The sequence below is a fragment of the Pyxicephalus adspersus genome, chromosome 11 (genome assembly GCF_032062135.1).
Source record: "Pyxicephalus adspersus chromosome 11, UCB_Pads_2.0, whole genome shotgun sequence".
NCBI classification, from domain to species: domain Eukaryota; kingdom Metazoa; phylum Chordata; class Amphibia; order Anura; family Pyxicephalidae; genus Pyxicephalus; species Pyxicephalus adspersus.
The window spans coordinates 36,628,003-36,647,331 of NC_092868.1; the positions used below are offsets into that span (position 1 = coordinate 36,628,003).

General features: G+C 39.1%; 1 protein-coding gene across 1 annotated transcript in view; it reads left to right on the forward strand.

The window, feature by feature from the left end:
* The first annotated feature begins 807 nt into the window (after positions 1-807).
* ZW10 (zw10 kinetochore protein) overlaps positions 808-19,329 on the forward strand; it is a 23,797-nt gene continuing 5,275 nt past the window's right edge. Inside the window, exons 1-13 of the mRNA XM_072425999.1 lie at positions 808-1,000; positions 5,356-5,490; positions 6,472-6,573; positions 8,075-8,152; positions 8,870-9,029; positions 9,381-9,530; positions 9,613-9,804; positions 10,752-10,912; positions 10,991-11,173; positions 12,204-12,430; positions 13,498-13,569; positions 15,443-15,612; positions 15,706-15,836. Coding sequence (XP_072282100.1) covers positions 896-1,000; positions 5,356-5,490; positions 6,472-6,573; positions 8,075-8,152; positions 8,870-9,029; positions 9,381-9,530; positions 9,613-9,804; positions 10,752-10,912; positions 10,991-11,173; positions 12,204-12,430; positions 13,498-13,569; positions 15,443-15,612; positions 15,706-15,836 — 1,866 coding nt within the window. The 5' untranslated portion in view covers positions 808-895. The remainder of the gene's footprint in view (positions 1,001-5,355; positions 5,491-6,471; positions 6,574-8,074; positions 8,153-8,869; positions 9,030-9,380; positions 9,531-9,612; positions 9,805-10,751; positions 10,913-10,990; positions 11,174-12,203; positions 12,431-13,497; positions 13,570-15,442; positions 15,613-15,705; positions 15,837-19,329) is intronic.

The following is a 19,329-nucleotide window of genomic DNA, read 5'->3' on the forward strand; positions in this document are numbered from 1 at the left end:
TGCAGAGTTAATATTAGTATTACACAGTATTTATATAGCACCATCATATTACGCAGTGCTATCCAAAGTCCATAGTCATAACACTAACTGTCCCTCAAAGTGGCTCACAATTTAATGTACCTACCATAGTCATATGTCACTATTGTAGTCCAAGGTCAGTTTTTTGGAGGAAGACAACCTAACTGCATGTTTTTGGTAGTTAGAACTAAACCTTTAAATTTCAGGGAACATAATATTTGCCAAATATAGAGCTATAGGTCTGAGCCAGGATGGGACTTGTTAGATCTCTGCAGAGAGACCACTGCTTCCACACATGGAACAGGCATGGCACATCCTTTCTCCTCAGGCTAATTGTAACTGAATTGGAACACTTTTGTTTTAAAGCACCTGGGATATATTTAGCTGATTTAAACTGAAAGTTCAGTTGGGTTTGCCCAGAGAAAATTCAATAGCTGCCATTTATCTTGGCACACTTCAGCTATAAGGGCTACACCAGCAAATCTGTCACTTCTCCACCAGGGGGCGGTGTATGTAAACATTTCCCCATCTGGATTACAATAACAGATACAAGACAACTCTCCTCAGTCCATCAGACTCCGCCCCCTATAGTGTTTACGTCTCACCCTGGTCCGCCCTATGACAGCCACGAAGCTACCTCCGTCTCCCAGCATCCTTTTTGAACCCTGACACGTCCTTACGTCACGCTTGAATGTCATTGCTGTGCGCGGTACATGCCGGGTTTGGTAGTCCCAACCCTGAGCCGTGTTGTGGGGGTGGCTGAGGATCCTGGGAAATAGGACTACAATCCCGGCATGCTTCGCGGTCTGGGTTGACACTACCAGTTTGAAAGCGGCTCCGTCAGCGCTAGGCACTAAAGGGGTTTCTGGCTGGCGGGATGGCGTCGTTTGTGACCGAGGTGCTGGCCAGTTCTGGTCGTCTAGAGAAAGAGGACCTGGGCACGAAAATCAACCGGCTGTCCCGGAGGGTGGAGGAGGTGAAGGTAGGGGCAGTTTATGTCTGATAACAAAGAGGACCTGTCATGGTGAAGAGGGACACATATAATGCAATGCTAAGGAAAGCTGTGCACTATGCTGAGTGATAGGGTCATGCTGGTGTGTTCAGTATATGTGTGCCAGCTGTCATTCTGGGGGTGTAATGCTGCCACACACTGCTATCTGGGTATATGGTGTCCTCACACATAGACATTATTATTATTAGATATCAATAATGACAATAATCCCATCACAAATGATAATTACAGCCCATTGGTGTCGTTGTGTCACATGTGTTGTGTGAAGTCTCTATGGCACTGCAGGTTGCGGTGCTCTATTTCCTTAAAGCGTAGCTAAACTCAGAAATGTCACTTTACATAATAGAGTTCTGTTTTTCTGTATATATATTTTTTTTTTTTTAGATGCAACCTGGAGAATGAATTGGAGTGCAAAGCCTCTTGGGATACCTACGTCACGCATCCCGGGAGGCTCTTAGGCCCCTCCTCTGCGCATGCTCGAGCATCTCAGTTATGCACAGAACGAGACTTTTTGCGCAAATAGAAAAGTTTGCCAATCTCACGCATGTGGGGTGAGTTCGGCAAAATTTTTTTTTATTCTACGTCACCAATCTCGCGACTGGATCGGGTGACGTTAGGATGAAGAACCAGGAAGGAAAGGAGAGGATGGTGACGACTCTGTGACGCGGGACCTGAAGATGGTGACATGGGACCTGATGCTGGATGGATCGGACTGCCCTGCGGGATTAAAGGTAAGTGTATTTTTATTTTTTTTGCAGTTTTTAAGTTTAGTTATTTGTTAAAATAGACCTAAACTCAAAATTTTTACTGCATCTAAAAGGGTAGAGAACCCTTATACATGAAGTAGAAATTGTCATTTTTTTAAGTGAAAAACCCTTATTAAAGAAAATCCCGGTAGGCTCTTGGCTCCCCTCTTTTGCACATGCCAGATCTTAGGGCCCTTTCTGTAACCTCCCTGGTGGGTAACCCCGAGTGTGGCCCAGGTTAAAAAAAAAAAACAGCTGATAGTGGTAACTCTGAGCCACACTCGGGGTAGCTAAAAACATAAAAAATAAAGACCTAACCTGGTCCCACTGGCTTCCTCCAGTGTCCTGCCCGTCCGATCACATCCTCTGGCCGTGTCCTCTTCCTAGGATCTGTACCCCTGCGAGTGCGCTGATGTTCCCCCGCAGTTCCTTGTGACGTCAGTGCATGTGATATATATATTTATTTATATTCTGTATACTACTGTACAGTTATATTACAGGTTTCAGTATTTTTGATTTACTTATTTTTAACAGACAAATATTTTGTTTGTTTTAAACAGATTTTTGTGTTTTTTATTTAAAGTTTTTTGTTAAATGTATTAAATATTGGACATATTTCAGTGAGGTATGCCTAAGAATTACAGGCCTACAATGTAAAACACATTTTCATGAAAGACAATATACTGCTTTTAGACATATAAATCCAGACAGAAATTAACCGCCCCGGAGGTAAATGTCAAAGCGGTACATTTGACATTAAAAAAAACTACTTGTTTTAAATTTCCCGCCATAACGGAGTCCCACTCCCCCCAGCGCACACCGCCCACGCGTACACGCATCGGCAAGGGGACACAGATTCCGGGCCGGCATCACTGGAGGATGCTGCAGGCTTGTGGGGACCATGTAAGCCCTCGATTCCACCCGCAGTGTGGCTTGGGGTTACCCCTTTTTGTAATGAAATTTAACCCCTAGCCACACTCGGGATTACCGCTAGGGAGGTTAAAGAGTCCCTAAACTCCACATTTTCACTTTACATAAAAGGGTAGACAACCCTTATATATAAAGGAAAAATGTCAAGGTGATCAAGACTGAATGGGAGTGCAGAGCCTTCCGGGATATCTACGTCACGCATCCCGGGAGGCTCTGGGTGCTTCTTCTGTGCATGCCCTGATCTTGGACATGTGCAGAAAGGGCATTTTTTCTATTAAAGGAAAAAGTTGCCGATCTCATGCAAGCACACCTGCGCAGTGTGAGATCGGGTGACGTGCCAAAAAGACAAGAAGATGGAAGACAAGATTAAAGACAGCGGCGCTTCCGCAGCGCTGGGACGCAAAAGAATTCCAGGACGAGGCGGGAGGGACTAGCACCACTGAGGAACCTGCGGGATTAACAGTATGTTTTTTTTTTTTTTATTTCCATTTGAATGTGAGAAAAAAATTGCAGATCACACGCACGTGGGACGTGGGACCCAATAGAAGAAACCTCCCCACTAATCTGCACAGTTAAAGGTGTGTTTTTTTTTTTTTTACTTTAGTTCCAATTTAATGTGTTTTGTTCCCATTCAAAAGAATAGCTGTGAAAGACTTTTCTTCTTGAGCTAGCCCTTGAACTGTACCTGATTATGACCACTGACCCATACAGCTATATCTGCTTCCACAATGCCATGGGATGTTTGACAAGCCTGGCACAACCTTCCTATCTACATATTAGTTCATTGCCGGCTTGGAATATTCGGCAAAGTATTGCTGTGACATGAGATCCCAGAAATGTAGAGCTAATGTCATGTTACTAAATGTAGCTCTGTGTTCATAGATCCATGTGACCTGTTACAGGGTCTGGGCTTTGATCTGTGGACACCACAGTATGTAATATACTTTGTACTAGATGGATGATAAAAAAGTTTTGTTATTTTTTTTTTCTGGCATTTGATGAATAGTTAAAAAGTAATGCTGGCAAAATGCTCAAAAAGCAGAAAATATGATGAACCATTTTCCAATCTTGCTTGCTCTTCTAGTAATTATTTATGAAGCCAATGTGGGAACTATAGGTACATTTATCACCTATAGATGAGATGTTTACACTTGTAGCTTAGTTTTTCAATACATATTATTCAGTGGTCAGATTTGGTTCCTTTTCTCCATTGTAGTATAGTTTTTGTCCCTGGGTGACTTTGTTTTTAATAAGTGCATGTTGGGTGGGAGAGCTGTAGATAGTGGAGCTGGAAGGAAGGTCACCTGGAGAGCTGTAGATAGTGGAGCTGGAAGGTAGGTCCCCTCTAGTTCAGTGGATGGTGGCATTGGAGAGTGCATTGTGAAGTTTTAGGCTTCTGCTCTGATAATGAATAAAAATAATGTTGCTTACTTTCAAGAGAACATCAAACATTATATTTGCTCTCATATTTAGTGTTCCCATACTCCAAATCCCACTAGTAAACAACTTTGGGATTAACAGCAAATGACAATATTTGAGGGAGAATAGCAATGTGTTATGGAAACTAATGAGTGTGGGTAAGCCAAGTGGTTTAGATTTTTTTTTTTGAGCTATGGCTGAAGAGGATGAATTCTGTCCTCCTATTCCACTAAGGTAATAGGAAACTGTGTCCGTAGTAGTAATGTCCTGGAGCTGAGCAGCAGCTGCCTCCCATGCTGGTCCAGTCCAGGTGGGTTCTTGCTGGGGGACAAACTTGGGTAACCTTGACCAGCAACAACAAAACCTTTTCATGTTTTGCTACAAAAAAAAAGTATAATAGTGTTGTTGTCATGGGAACAAAAAAAAGTTCTTGCTTTACAAATGTTGACATGCAGAAGGTCAGGAGGCTGCTAAGTAATATGTTAATTTCCCAACCCCACTGCCCATAGTACCTAGCTGCAGGAATATGGCTATTTTAGCATGTAAATCTGAGTATACATTTTTGTTTTTTTGTATTTCTTATAATGAAACATACTGAAGACATTCTCATACACATGCAATAGACAGTCAAGCTTGCCATTTGATTGCAGTATTATTAGGAGGGACATCACATCCCTAAATGGGCTTCTACATTGTGCAATACGGTGTTCTAGTATTTCAACTTGCCATTTCACCTGTGAAGTTGTTGTGAAGGAAAACTCACTTTGAAACTCTGTGATCATGTTATACAGGTAGCATGTCCTAATCTGGACTTTGAGTTGAGATTTTTTTGTAGTAGATAAGGAGAATAAATTATCTACCTTTTTTATGTGCAGTGATTTTATGACTGTATACCACTTATTTGTTGCATGACCCCCCACCTTTTATTATATTTTATTTATATATTATTCTGGACATGGTAAGTATGGTCATTCCGAGGGATGGGATAGATCACAAAAGGCTATCTAAAATCTTATAAGAATATTTTAGAGTACAGTTATTCTAAAAAAAAGTTTTATCTATTTGATGTTACATGTTACATGTTGATGTTTGGGAGGTGTCTATTAACAAACAGCTGCCTGTAATGTTTTCATGTATGGAGGCTTTATGTGTAGGTGAATACTGGGTCTGTTTGTTTGGCTTGGCTCCCAACCTGCTTGGTCACAAATGTATGTATTGATATTTCTGCAGGGAGAAGTGTGTGATATGATAAATAAGAAGTATGACGAGTTCCTTCCCAGCATGCAAAGTGCCGAATATCTGGTGACACAAGTAAACAACCTCAACAAAGATGTAGACCTTCTAAAGTTAAGGATAGAGAATGAAGTAAGTACCAACTTCGCCACATTTGAATGCACAGAAAGCCACCTAAAGACAGCTTTTTTTTCTTGCTTTCCCGAAATCATATTACCACAAGGAGCCCTGTAAACGTTGATAAAAATAGGACAAATATTTTGTAAAGCACATATTAATTATACTGTGGGCTGTTTGTGTCCGGGAGGGGGGGGGGGGGGGGGGGNGGATGATGATGATGATGATGATGATGATGATGATGATGATGATGATGATGTAAGGGCTTGTTCCCACCAGTGCGTTGTGATAAAAGTACACTTCACTCACATTGTTTATCTGGAAACAATTGGTAACATGGTCTGTGAATACATTCAGACTGGTGTCTGCCTGATTGGCTTCAGAGGAACACTTATGTCAATACACATAATACACAAACTGCTTCCAAATTTAAATTGGTCTTATCAACAACCTGTTAGTTACGCAGGTTCAATGGTTACTGTTGGTCCAATGTGCAATTTAATATCAATCGTTTATACTGCTCAGCTAAAACACATTTTTCCCAAAAAATGGTCCTGTATTTCTCCTACATGTACCTGATTGTTAGAGACATGATCCTTTAACAAAATATGTTTTTACTAAACAAAAACATCTGAAAGTGCATCTAAATTATATGGAAATTTCAAATGAAAGTTTAGCATAGTTGCTGTCTGTATGAGCTGGCATATTTGGCCTGCCAAGCAGGTTTTTAGCTGCTTCAGACTCCCTGAACTCCTGGCATTCAAAGCCTTTCATTTAGGATCACATATAAATCATGACTTGTCATTGTTATTGCATCCTGGAAACAATTACCAGTCAAGTTTCATTACTGCTGATGTATCTAACAACCCAATGATGTAATCGAGATTTTGTCTACCTATGACCAGTATTTTACATCTTTCATATATACAATATACATTTTTCTGACATCTGTGTGGATGGATAATATTCATATATTAATTATCTCCTTTTGTTTAGGTGCAGAATGACCTTAAAGTGGCCATCAGTGAATTTACAGAGTTAAAGCAACAGCTTGAGAAAAACACAATTATTCTCGCAGTTCTGCAACAGCTTCAAGAGGTACCAATACACAGAGGCAATGTTATGTATATGAAGTTTGAATTTCATTTTAGCAGCCAGGAGAACCAAAGATCAACAATGGTGACCCTCATAATTCTTTCATAATGTCATCTCTAGGATGTATACATGTACAGCATACAAAGCTCATATTGTATCAGGTTTCTTTAAAATATTTGCATTAATGCATTATTGAAAACCTACACAACTAAAGTACAGTTTAGTTTATTTGCTTTAAAGCATGTCTTTAACATGGACTTAAGAACTAGCCACTAGGCCAACCAATATTATTTGATTTCCAAGTAAACTCATATGTGCACAGGCCGAGTAATGATTGTCATAACAATTATATGCCATATGTTCAGCTACTTGTGCGGACATCCACAAAGCATATTCAGACACTGTCTGAATAGAGTTTGCAGGTTCTCCCCGTGGGTTTTCTCCTGGTACTCCTTTAATTTCACCCCACATTCCAAAAACATGGAGCTAGGTTCATTGGATTTCCCCCCAAATTGACCTTAGGCTGTGTTAGACATAGGACTATGGTATGGTATATTAGATTGTGAGCTCCTTTGAGGAACAGTGACTATGGACTTTTAAAGCGCTGTGTAATAGCATCTAGGCCCTATATAAATATTGTATAATGGTGTCTAAACCAAAAAATAAAAATGTAGAATATTGCAGTGTACCAGTTCTTAGATGTGGTTGCTGCATTCATTTTTGCTTTTTGTTTTATCAAGTACAGAAAATAGCTGTTAGTCTTTGTGGACATACATTGTTTTCTCACAATAAAGCAGAAACACCCTTCTCTTATAACACCATACTTTACATGACAGCCTTACCCAAAAGTGGATAGATAACTGATGTTTAATGCCACAGTCCATGTTCTTATAACTTGTGTATTTGGTGCATAGTAAATTACTCTCATCTGTCCTTGGGGTGTTTTTTTTCCAAGCTATTTTTTCTTTTTTTTTTTTCACGTGGTGATTGTGCATATTCCACTTGTCCTAGGGTGTCAACATTTGCTTTATATTTGTGTGTGTGTATATATGTGTGTGTGTGTATGTATATATATATATATATATTCCACTTGTCCTAGGGTGTCAACATTTGCTTTATATTTGTGTGTGTGTATATATGTGTGTGTGTGTATGTATATATATATATATATATATNNNATATATATATTATAGGGGAACCTCTGGCCAGACTATTTTATCATATTCTCAATAAGCATTACTATTTTCTGTTACAGTAAAATTTTGGCTAGCCATATAATAAGTACACAGAAAAAAACTGAAACTTAGTCTTGTACATTTTTTTTTGCGATGAATTACTTCACTGTGCAATCATCTAGAATTGCCAAGGATGACTTTCTTTAAAGTTTTGACTTCTTAGTTGGAATATATGAAATGTAATGTCTATATTACTGGTACAATTAGTGCACTTTAAAATCATTTTCAATCTTTAGCTAATATTGTTTTATCTTTTTGCTTTGTTACAGTTTAATAGTGCTATTGAGAAGTATAACTTGACCTTATCTGAGAGGAACTACATTAGTGCAGCTGAGCATCTAGAAAAGGTATTGATCTTTACCTTCTTCACTACGCATCCACTCCAAACCAGAAAAAAAAAGTCACTATTGCTAATGTCTCATACTGGTTTACTTACCTTTCTGTTTTATAGAGTTCTTTGTTGCCAGATTTAGATAAAGTCTTCTCAAATGTTGGTGCTGGCCACAGCTACCACTTGTACTGCAATATTCACTGCAACTTCCCTCTCCAGTGTGAAGGGCGAGGGCCCTTTTGCACATATAGGTGTAGCCTAAGTTCAGGTCAATGTAAAAAGATATATTGATTCATATGGTGTTAAAAAGGAACGTGAACCGTAACTGAACAAGAAGAAAAGAAATGCAGACTTGCAGGAGAAATGTGTCTCTTCTGAGATAACACAAAATGTTTCTGTATTTACGGTCGTTCCTCTGTTGCAGAAGATGTTGCCACTGGGGAGACGATTTTCATTTAGTCTTAAACGTATTCTGAATTTGAAAATACATCAATAAGAGCAGATCCAAAGGTTTTTCCCAAGACTTAGTTCAAAATTCACATCCTGTATTCTTCACCATCAAATGCCAGAGGCCAATTACAAGTACTGTTTACACAGCCATTTATCAATACTTAAATATGATAGCTTTATGTTTAGGTATATTACTACTGATTACTTAGGTATACTACTTAGTGTTTTTGCAAATTGAAATGGACCAGTATCCTATAGTGATCACTGTTGATGTTTCCTCTAGGCCCAGAGTTGTTTGAAGACACTGAAATCTCGGAAGGGCTTTGAGCTGCAAGTATTAAAATCACTTGGAATAGAGCTCACAGTACAGAAGCAGAATATGTTGTACCACCTTGGGGAGGAATGGCAGAAAATGGCAGTGTGGAAACTTCCACCATCCAAAGGTGATAGTAGTTTGAACTCCATGCAGGATTTATGTAGCACAACACCTTTAAATTTAAGTGCAGGAGTGTAGGGGTCCTCAAAATGTAGGTTAGTTGTTGACTTTTTTTTAAATTTTGTCAGTCATAGATCAATACCATTATGCAGAGAGGACAACGCTTACATTGGGCTCCTTAGATGGTAGATAATGGTACATGGTATATTGGTCTTCTGTTGGGAAGTCTGTCAAAATAATAATGCAGAGGTTTTGAGAGTTAAACCTAAAAACATACTGTGTTTATCTGTAGCTAAATATTATTACTACTAGACTTGACCTCTCTTTTTGAATAATTCTGTTTTTTTTCCCTATGAAGATTATTCAAGTCTGGAAATGATCCTGAAGACTGAACTGCACTTATGTGCTTTGCCATCAACTGATGAGTCACGTTCTGGACCAATATTAGGATCCGTCCTTCAAGCTCTAGCTATCTTAGGAGAGCTAAATACCAAGCTTAAATTTTTCAGTAAGAGCAGTCTTATTTTTTGAACATTCTTCTATTGTACAGCATACTGTTCTGTAAGTAACCTATTCCTTTTCTCCCACAGGCCAATTACTGCTGAATTACATCCTTAAGCCTTTGGTAAAGTATCCATCCCTCCACGTTCTGGTGGAGTCTCAGCCTCAGGGAGTAATAGTTCGTTTTGAAAGCATGAAGACAGAGCTTGAACATCCATCTCCACCTCAAGTGTTCATGAAACTGAAGCTGGTCCTGGGGTTACTACATAAGCACTTACTGGGTATGGCACTGCTCTATAATTTGGAGATGTATGAATGATAAATCAGTCCTATGAAAGCAAAATTAATTTGTTGATGGGTGGGATGAGTTTTTACCATAATCATAAATTGCAGATTGGGGCATATACTTACCTTGTGCGGTCGCCCTACAGTGATGACTGGTTCAGGACCTTTAATCACTGAATCCTAGGGAGCCACCATCTTCATAGTGCACAGGCGTTACATTATCCCTCACAGCTGGCTCAGATCTGAGCTCTAAGAGGTGCATGCGACGTGTAGTTTAGAACTTAAACAAAAAGCCATCAGGAGCCAGGGAGTTAGTTGACAGGATAGACATTGAGTGTCTATTGTTGTCAAATAGTATTACCTCCTGGTTGTTTTTTCTGTTTAGGTTTCTCTTTAAGGGAATGACTCCATGTGAATTAGGTGAGTTGGGGTTGGTAGAGAGGTGTATTCTTTGATTTTACAATATGCTGCTTGAAGATCTTACTACAGACCACATAGTGAAATTTTCCAACTATTGTCTCCTTTTTTGCCCTCTTCCAAATAAATATGAGGGAAAGTGGCACAAGAACATGCCAATAGTCACTGACATCGGTTTCACCAATAGGTTTAGTTGAGGATCATGAACACAGAGGTATTTAGCAGTACAAATTACAACTGAACTAAGTTTATATGTTGATGCCTCTTCAAACTTTTTGATATTGCCAGACCATTCTGCATCTTAAATTTGCTGCATTATTCCCTGCATATCGTGCACATTGTTGTTTCCTGTATTTAGCACGGATATGGGATGTTTTGGAATACTTTGAGAATTTCCTTAGTAGAAATAGCTTTATCTAAAACTCTTGGTCATATCGCATTTATGTTTTTTATTTCAGTCCCTTATCAGTTCATCTTACTTTTTACTACTTGTAACTTTTTTTAACCTTTGTTCTAACTCCCCCAGATGCTCCTTTAGAAAGCCAGAAGGTCTTGGAGGGAAATAAAGTGGTCCTAGCAGAAGTTCTTGGTGATTTGATCTGGGAGGAAATTTCTGAGGCCATCATTAAAGACTGTCTGGTATATTCCATTCCTACCAACAGCAGCAAACTTGAGCTGTATGAGGAGGTTTGTGTGTTACATTTTGTTAATATTTCTTTCTTAAATCAGTGTCATCTGACAACAGTAGTTATCCTTTGAATGCAGGTTATAAAAGCTACTGAAGAGTTCGAAAATACTCTCAAAGGCATGCGATATCTGAAGGGCGATGCTACAGAGCTGCTTAAATATGCTCGAAATGTAAATGCTCATTTTGCCAGCAAGAAATGCCAAGATGTGATTGTGACCGCAAGAAACCTCATGACCTCTGAGATACACAACACAGTGAAGGTGAATATTGTACACTTATCATATTACTGATCTGTCCTTCGAAGCTTTAGCTTAAAGAAGTCTTTAAAAGCTTTAGATATGAACTGCAGGCAAATGTTTAAACACAGTTGAAATGCATATATGAAAGCTGCTTACCCTGCCGATGTGTTTCTGTTCATGCTGTTCTCATATCTACTTCCAGAGTGCTGAACCAGGTCTTTGACCTGCCTTTTCTGTTCTGCAGTTTTTTTACTGCCTTGTCATCCCTTTTTCTCAGCCTGTGAATGGACCATGAATGAGAAGTAGATTTGTCAGCTTTCTTTCTTTCAATAGGAGTCAGAGGCTTTAACATGTTGCAATGTTCCTAATGTGTTTCTTGATCTGCTTGATCCTATCTAAATGTATTGCTAGTAATTAACGTAAACCTAATGTGTGTGCCAGTAAAGCAGTAAAGTGCCAGTAAAGCATTGATATGAAAATGAAGTACATTGCTAATGTTCATTTTGAGCTTACATTTTTCACTATTCCAATTTAAAGCCTTATCTGTTCTAAACAAGATGAGGTGGAACACGTTGGGGTAGACTACAAAAACTTAAAATGTATAAGGAGCAGCACTGAACTCTGAAAAAGAAACAAAAAATACTCTGGATTGTGTTCCCCTTAAACAGAGCCTTAATAGTTTTGAAGCAGAAGTAAAAATCCATGATCCAGCAGGGTATATTTGCAGGAAGGGACAGGTAATGTCTCTTCAGCATTAATCCCTCCAACCTGCCTGATTTCTACAGGTATCAGTCAAAAAAGCATGCTCAGCTCAGGATACCTGGCAATGCTGGCTTCCACTGCATGTGCCAGGAGTAATAAATTCTGTGGGTCTGTGCAGGAGTTATGTTCTCCTGGCCCGGTCTCCAGGAGGAGAAGAAAATGATGGCATCCTGCAGGGGAACAGGAGTAGGTGCCTATTGCTGGTTTACTTCTACTTTAAATGAAAGATAAAAGTCTAAGCAATATGAATGTATGCTCACCTTTTTTTTTTTTTATTTATTTATCTTAGATTACGCCAGAATCTAAAGTAACACTGCCAAAACTTCAAAGCCCTAGTGGAGAGAAAGTAAAGGGCCAAAAGAGCCCTTCACATGAAGCATCGGCTTTAGAAAATGAGGTCAAGCTCAGCCCACACACCTTCTCTTTGCCTACTTGCAGGATTAGCGAGTCTGTGGAGAAACTTATGCAGCTTGCTTACCAGACCCTCTCTGAGGCCACAGCCAGCAATCCACCTTGGTAAGAGGACAAAACAAGCAAGCTAGGCTCTAGCATCAGTCTGTGATCATTAAAATGACCTAATTTAAATGCTCTGGCCCAAGTCATAGAAAAAAATCTTGACCACTTGTATATACTTTTAAATATCATAAACATTCCTACATATTTGACTATAGCTGGACTTTAATCTTGGTGATATTAGAGAGATAGTAAATACTATAATGCTCTCTACTATACTTATTGCCCACAGCACTGCCCACCCTATTTTAAAAGAAATGTGTCCACTATGTGTAATTAGCGGAGCTTTAAATAGTGCTCCTTGCTCAACAAAGCAAAGGAAGTTTTGTGATTGGAAGAGAGACCTTCATGTGACTTTTGTTGCTTACTGCAGTACTCTCATAGAGTTCAGTATGTCTGCCAGTTTTATTTGTTGTGCTTTATAAATGAGCAGTGTATTTAAAGCAGTGGTAAGGACTGGTGTTATGGCATTCATTTTATAGGCTGGGGAAAAAAAAACAATAAAATGTAATTTCTTGCCAGAAACGACATCCTAAAGATTCTTGCAGCAACCTCGTGGCCTTTTTAGAAAATTCACAAAACCACCAATTTGGTCCATTCTTGTATGCAACATTTTAGCAAATAGAGAATATTTTTATAAAGTGTCATTCCAAGACTTTGAGGATTTCTATGCTGTTCCGGGTAAAATAAAGATTTTGCCATTCTGGATTTGCCTTAATTATACTCATTGCCCGACTTTATGCTGTTTTTTCAGTGCTTTTCGTGAACAGGAAAAAGTCTGAAGTTCAGACTTCATGTGCTGTTTGTGGTGAAGGCAGAGAGCCACGCAACATGCATTTTTTAATGAAACTCGGCACTGGTAATCCCCATGTTAATCCCCTCACAAATGTCCTTTAAAATGAATAAGGCCAGTGAGATTTAAAGAAGCAGCGGATATGACTGCTAATTACATATTTATTTAGAAAAACAAATTTTGTGTTTTCTTGCTTTTTTTCAAAGTGATACATGTGCACATTTTTATGTTTGTGTTTAGTAGTTGTAATGTATTTTCTCCATCGCCTTCTTTTCAGCTCCATCCAGCTATTCTACACTGTCAGAAACATTTTTCATCTGTTCTATGATGTTGTCCCAACGTATCACAAGTGAGTGTTCCAGCATCCTCATGACCTTCATGGCTTGAAGTATTTGCATTAACTGTTCATCCTTTTATGCCTAGGTGATCTGGTATATGCTCCATGCTTTTTTTTTTTCCTGCTCACAATACAGAAGCATTTCCCAGGTCTTATTTTCCTAGAAAGATCCAGGTTATGTTATGTGGCAGTATCTGAAAAGAAGCATATGATCTGCTTATAAATATGAAAAACTATAACGGAAATTAACCCCCCCCTAGCGTTATTCCCGAGTGTGATTTGGGGTGGATTTTACCCACAAATAGCGGTAATCCCGAGTCACATTGTAGTGTTTGCTGGAAAGAATTGTGAATCAAAGCTTTGTCCCACTTATTAAAATATAAGTTGCCTTTAACCTCCTGAGTGGTATACCCGGGTGCAGCTGCAGCTGAAAGCGGTATCCCCGAGCTACTCGGGGTAGCTAAAAAAGTAAAAAAGCCTTACCCGGTCCCATCGGCGTCCTGCAAAGCAGGCAGTTGTCACATTTATTTCCTGCTCACCTTTTTGCTTCCAGTCTGCATAAACAATGAGTCAAGAACTGGTAAAGTGATTATCCTGACTGGCAGTAGGTAGATGTATGACAATTGCAAGACTGGATGAACAGAATGAAAAATTATTTTGCCAGATATAGCCTGCTGTCACAAGTTAAACTTTAAATATATTCTTACCGTAGCTCCTGCTCACCTTGTAATTTTGGGTTTCTCCCCTTCTTTTACCCCTGACCAGTTTTGCCAATCATCGTTGGACTTTTCTATTATATTGAATCCATTAAAAAAGGACTCCTTAGGGTTGCATACCTAGGAGCTTTGATACAGATATTTTAGTAGTTCCTGAGACAAGTGCATTCAGCTTCGAGTGTCTCATAACACTTAAAGTACCCGTTTTGGTTTGACCAACCTTTTAAATTCAGATGTACTGAAGGTAGAAGTCAAGTTGAACTTGTCTGAAAGAACACGTTCCCGTCAACACTGTTACATATACATGAAGTGACCCAATGCAGGTGTTCTTTTTGGGATTAACGTTTAAATCTTGCTTAAAGTGAATTACCTTTTGTGTAGCAGTGACCTTTACTCAGCAGTAATTTCTTTTTGAAGAGAGTATACTTTACTATAGAAGTGCACTAAAATCCGCATGAGCGAGCACCTGCTGTATGAAGAAACTAGGCAAACGGAACATCAAAGGAAATATTCTGCTTTTTTGATAAAAGGCAGGTTATATGTTAGTAATTATCCTGTTCTTGCAAACAAATTCTGCAGTGCAGTCTGCTGGTTGTTTGTAAGTAACTTTGCTGAGAATGTTACAGTTTGTGCCAGGAAACATCCATATGTTAGACTTTTAGGCCTTAAATGTGTTGCTGAGCTGTTATCACAACAAATGGTGCCAGACAAGGATGGTGCGGTATCAGAATTTGCTTAGTGTACCTTTAACCATGTAGACAACAAAGGTCATATAACAATGTTTTGCATTTTCATGACTACAAATACACACTCATGATTTTGTATCCCTGAAATGATCTTTCATGATTGTTTCCAGTGACAGTTGAACAAATGAATGCAATTAGGACAGATGTTTGTCTCAACATAGAGTTTGTCTTGGTCATTAAAGAGTTACAAGAGCTTGCAGAACAGCAAAAGATTTCTTCTCTCCCCCCAAGCCTGCGCCCTGCCCGTATGTCAGATATCCTTAACTCAGGGACTACCTGTACACTTTTAGTTTCAATAGCTGCAAATCTTAGTGTTTGTATTGCCAAAATATCTTTCATTTATTTTTTTGTTTAGTTTATGACTGGAGCTAGGTAAGGGGTCAGAACCCATGTAATAATATTATCACTGGCTCTACTTTACAGACAGAACCTTCAGAAACTTCCGCAGCTGTCTGCTATTCATCACAACAACTGCATGTATATAGCTCACCACCTGTTGACACTTGGACACCAGTTCCGCTATCATCTTCCCGCTCCACTCATCGACGGAGCTGCTACGTTTGTTGATATGGTACCTGGGTTTAGACGACTAGGTGGGCACACCAATTTATTTATTTGGCATATGCGGTCTTAAAATTGGTTAGCTTTTCATGCATGTGTTAATGTCTTTTTGCATTTCGGTAAAGGCACAGAGACTTTTCTGGCACAGATGCGTACCCAGAAAGAAGAACTGCTTGACCGCCTATCGAATGCAAGATCATTCAGTAATATGGAGGATGAGGAGAATTACAATGCAGCTCATAAGGCAATACGGCAGGTGAGAATGGTCAGCTTTGTCCTAATGTAAGGGTTCTTTTTGTTATTATTAAAATATTTTTCCACTTTGGATAGTGTAGGTAAGGAATATAATCCTTTTCATTCTTTTTTTTCTTTTTTTTGTCAACTGTATCCCATTTAGGAGATTTCACATCCTGTCTCAGACCCACAACAATAAGTGATAGAAAATCTCTCCAAATCTATGCAAATTTCCTCAATATTATCAGTACTACTGTTCCCTAGTTATAGTTTTCTCTTCCATTCCTGTTCTGATAGTTACCACTAGGGAAATAAACATATTCCTGATAAAAACCCTATAGACATAGTGGATCCACAAAAAAAAAAAAAAAAAAACCTTATAAAGCCTAGTTCAATTTGCTCAAAAAATCAAAAACCGAATGTTGCCTGGATCAAACGTCTTTGTTGCCTTTACTTGAAAATTATAATACCCAGTAATATTCTGTGCTTCTAGAAAAGCATCCAGCATAAAGAAATCTACAGAACTTGCTGAAACTACTTCCTGAGGGAGATGGTTCCACAAGAATCCCTTCCTTATCCGGAGTTTAAACTTCTCTTCTCAACAGGGAATAGATTCAGTTCAGATAATCTCTCCTCATAGCTGAACCCCTTCAATTTTTTTTTTTTTAAGTTTAGTTGCCCTTCTCTGCATTCTTTCCAATTTCACAATATCCTAGTACCCTTGTGAACTAGTGCCCAAAATTGAACTGCATATTCCAGATTAAGTTTAAACAATGATTTGCACAGGGGCAGGATTATATCTCCATCTCTGCAATCTATTCCTCTTTTAATACAAGAAAGCACTTTGCTAGCTACCAGAACCCCCAGATCCTTTTCCATTCCTGACTCCCCCAATGTATTTCCCTTAGTATGAAGCATGAATGTTTTGAACCCCCAAGTGCATCTTTACATTTCTCTTTTTTAAATGTAATTTACCACTTGGCTGCCCAATCAAAGAATACATCCACATCTGCTTGTAGATTATAGACATCCTGTATGGATTTATTTCCATTACATAGTTTAGTGTCATCTGCAAACACAGAAATGGTACTTTCAATTCCAAACTCTCTATCATTTATAAAGATGTTAAACAGTAATGATTCCAACAATTTACCCTGAAGTACTAATAAACCTTATTTTCATTCAAAGTGTGAATCTATACTTCAGTACTTCCTAAATGTGGCCTTTAAGCCAGTTCTCTATCCATTTAAGCCAGTCCTCTATCCATAAATATGTTTATCAACAGATTGATAAACATATTTAAAGATATATTTTCTAAACCTATTGACCTTAAGTTATTATTAAACAGGAACTATATAGCACCAACATATTACGCAGTGCTGTACATTAAATAGGGATTGCAAATGTCAGACAAATACAGACAGTGACACAGAACAAGAGAAGAGCTCACAATCTAATTGGTGGGGGAATTTACACACAATAGGAGGGGAGATATATAGTGGTGGGAATAAGTGATGGTTTCAAAATACAGAGTAAGATGGGTAGGCAAGTTTGAAAAAAATGGGTTGTAAGGCCTCTTTTAATGAGCAGAATGTGGGGACAAGACGAATAGGACGTCATTAGTAGGTCATATGAGGAGTGAAGAGAAGCAGGTAGGGGAGTATTTTTTTTTTTTACCAGGTCAAAAAAGTAAGTGGGACAAGAACTGTGGAGGGATTTGAATGCAAAGCACAGGAGCTTGAATTTGATTCTTTAAAAGAAAGCAAAACTGATCTACAAATCATGGCATGTGGGGGTATAAATCTGCAAAGAGATAAAATGACATAAGGCTTCAGTTTAGCTTTAAGGTAAGAAGGTCTGTAAGAGTTGTCTCAATCCAATCAACAGCGCAAGACAAACCAGATTATTGGGGGTGCCATGCAGAGCCCAGCTGTGGGCTGCCCACTTATCATCACACCCTAGCTACCACATCCTACTTGGATTTCCATACCACATCCTACTTGGCTTTGAGTCCCAATAAAGAACAGAACTGCCTGCAAGAAAAAAACATCACAAGTACTTTATAACTAAATAAATATAATACCTGGTTAAAACAAATGTCCCTAAGCCTATGGGTGCGGTGTTACCTGTCTGGGCTACCTGTGGGGGCAGTGTCAGGATCTGGGCTACCTGTGGGGGCATTGTTAAGATCTGGGCTACCTGTGGGGGCATTGTTAAGATCTGGGCTACCTGTGGGGGCAGTGTTAAAATCTGGGCTACCTGTGGGGGCAGTGTTAAGATCTGGGGTGCCTGTGGGGGCAGTGTTATGATCTGGGCTACCTGTGTTGCATATTAACCATCTGTTGGGTGTTGTGTCAAATGCTTTAGCAAAATCCAAGTACACTATATCAACTGCTACTCCTCTGTCTACCTGTTTACTTACTTCCTCATAAAAAGAGAGTAAATTTGTTTAACAACTTTGGTCTTTCTTGAATCCATACTGACTATCACTTAGATTATTTTCTAGCAAAAACTTTTCAGTGTGGGTCTTTAACTGTCTAGGACCTTCCCAACTATAAAAGTTACCAGTCTGTAGGTACTAGGTAATGACTTTGCTCCCTTTTTAAAGATAGGAACCACATTGGCCCTACACCAATCCATTGGTACCATGCCAGTGATTAAAGAGTCTCTAAAACTGGGAAACAATGGCTTTGATATAACTGAGCTTAGCTTTTTGATGGCAGGTTAAAATTGTGATTTTTGCTTAGCTTCACACTCGATGACATAGGCGGTTAGGACAATTGAAGAAAATGGAAGTTGGGGCATGTACACCAACAGAAACATAAGTGTTACTCTAAATTCTTTCTTTATTTGGCCATTTTTACCTCGATTATATTCACCTAAACCTTCAATTTAGGTCTCACCAACACTGTTTCTGGTTGCTGATTACTGCAAAACTAGTACTACGGATGTACACAGGGCCTGAATATAAGGCTGTGGATGCAGGGCCAAGTTAAGGTTTGTTAAAGTGACTGGCATTAGAATAAGTTTTAGGAAGTTCTGTCTACACAAAAGAAAGTTATTACATTTCCACTTTCACTGCAACAGCATCCAACAGTTCCAGAGTGTCAGATTTTGCTTCCCTGGTCCCTTGTTTCTTCTTGTAGAACACTCAGTCACTTTCATGAACAATGGTGACATAGGGGCTGGCAGATTAAAACTCTGAGTGCAACAAGGAGCAAGCATCCTACAGTCGGTAATGTATTGGATGCTGAAGATTCTTCAAGCTGCGGCTCTCTGGAGTGCAGGACTGATCGGCACTTTGTCCAGGGAACTTATGTTTTCCATATTTATTCTAGCAACAGGTACCTTTTAAAAGCCTTGGTAAAGCTTGGCCAGTTTTAACCCCCTAACCGCTAAGCCCGTAATTTCTCGCACTAAATATTTTTGCTCTTTTGGATAACCCCGTATTTTTTCGCCTACACTAAAATCCCCACTTACCTGGTCCCGCTGTGCTAATCCAGCGTCGGTTCCGT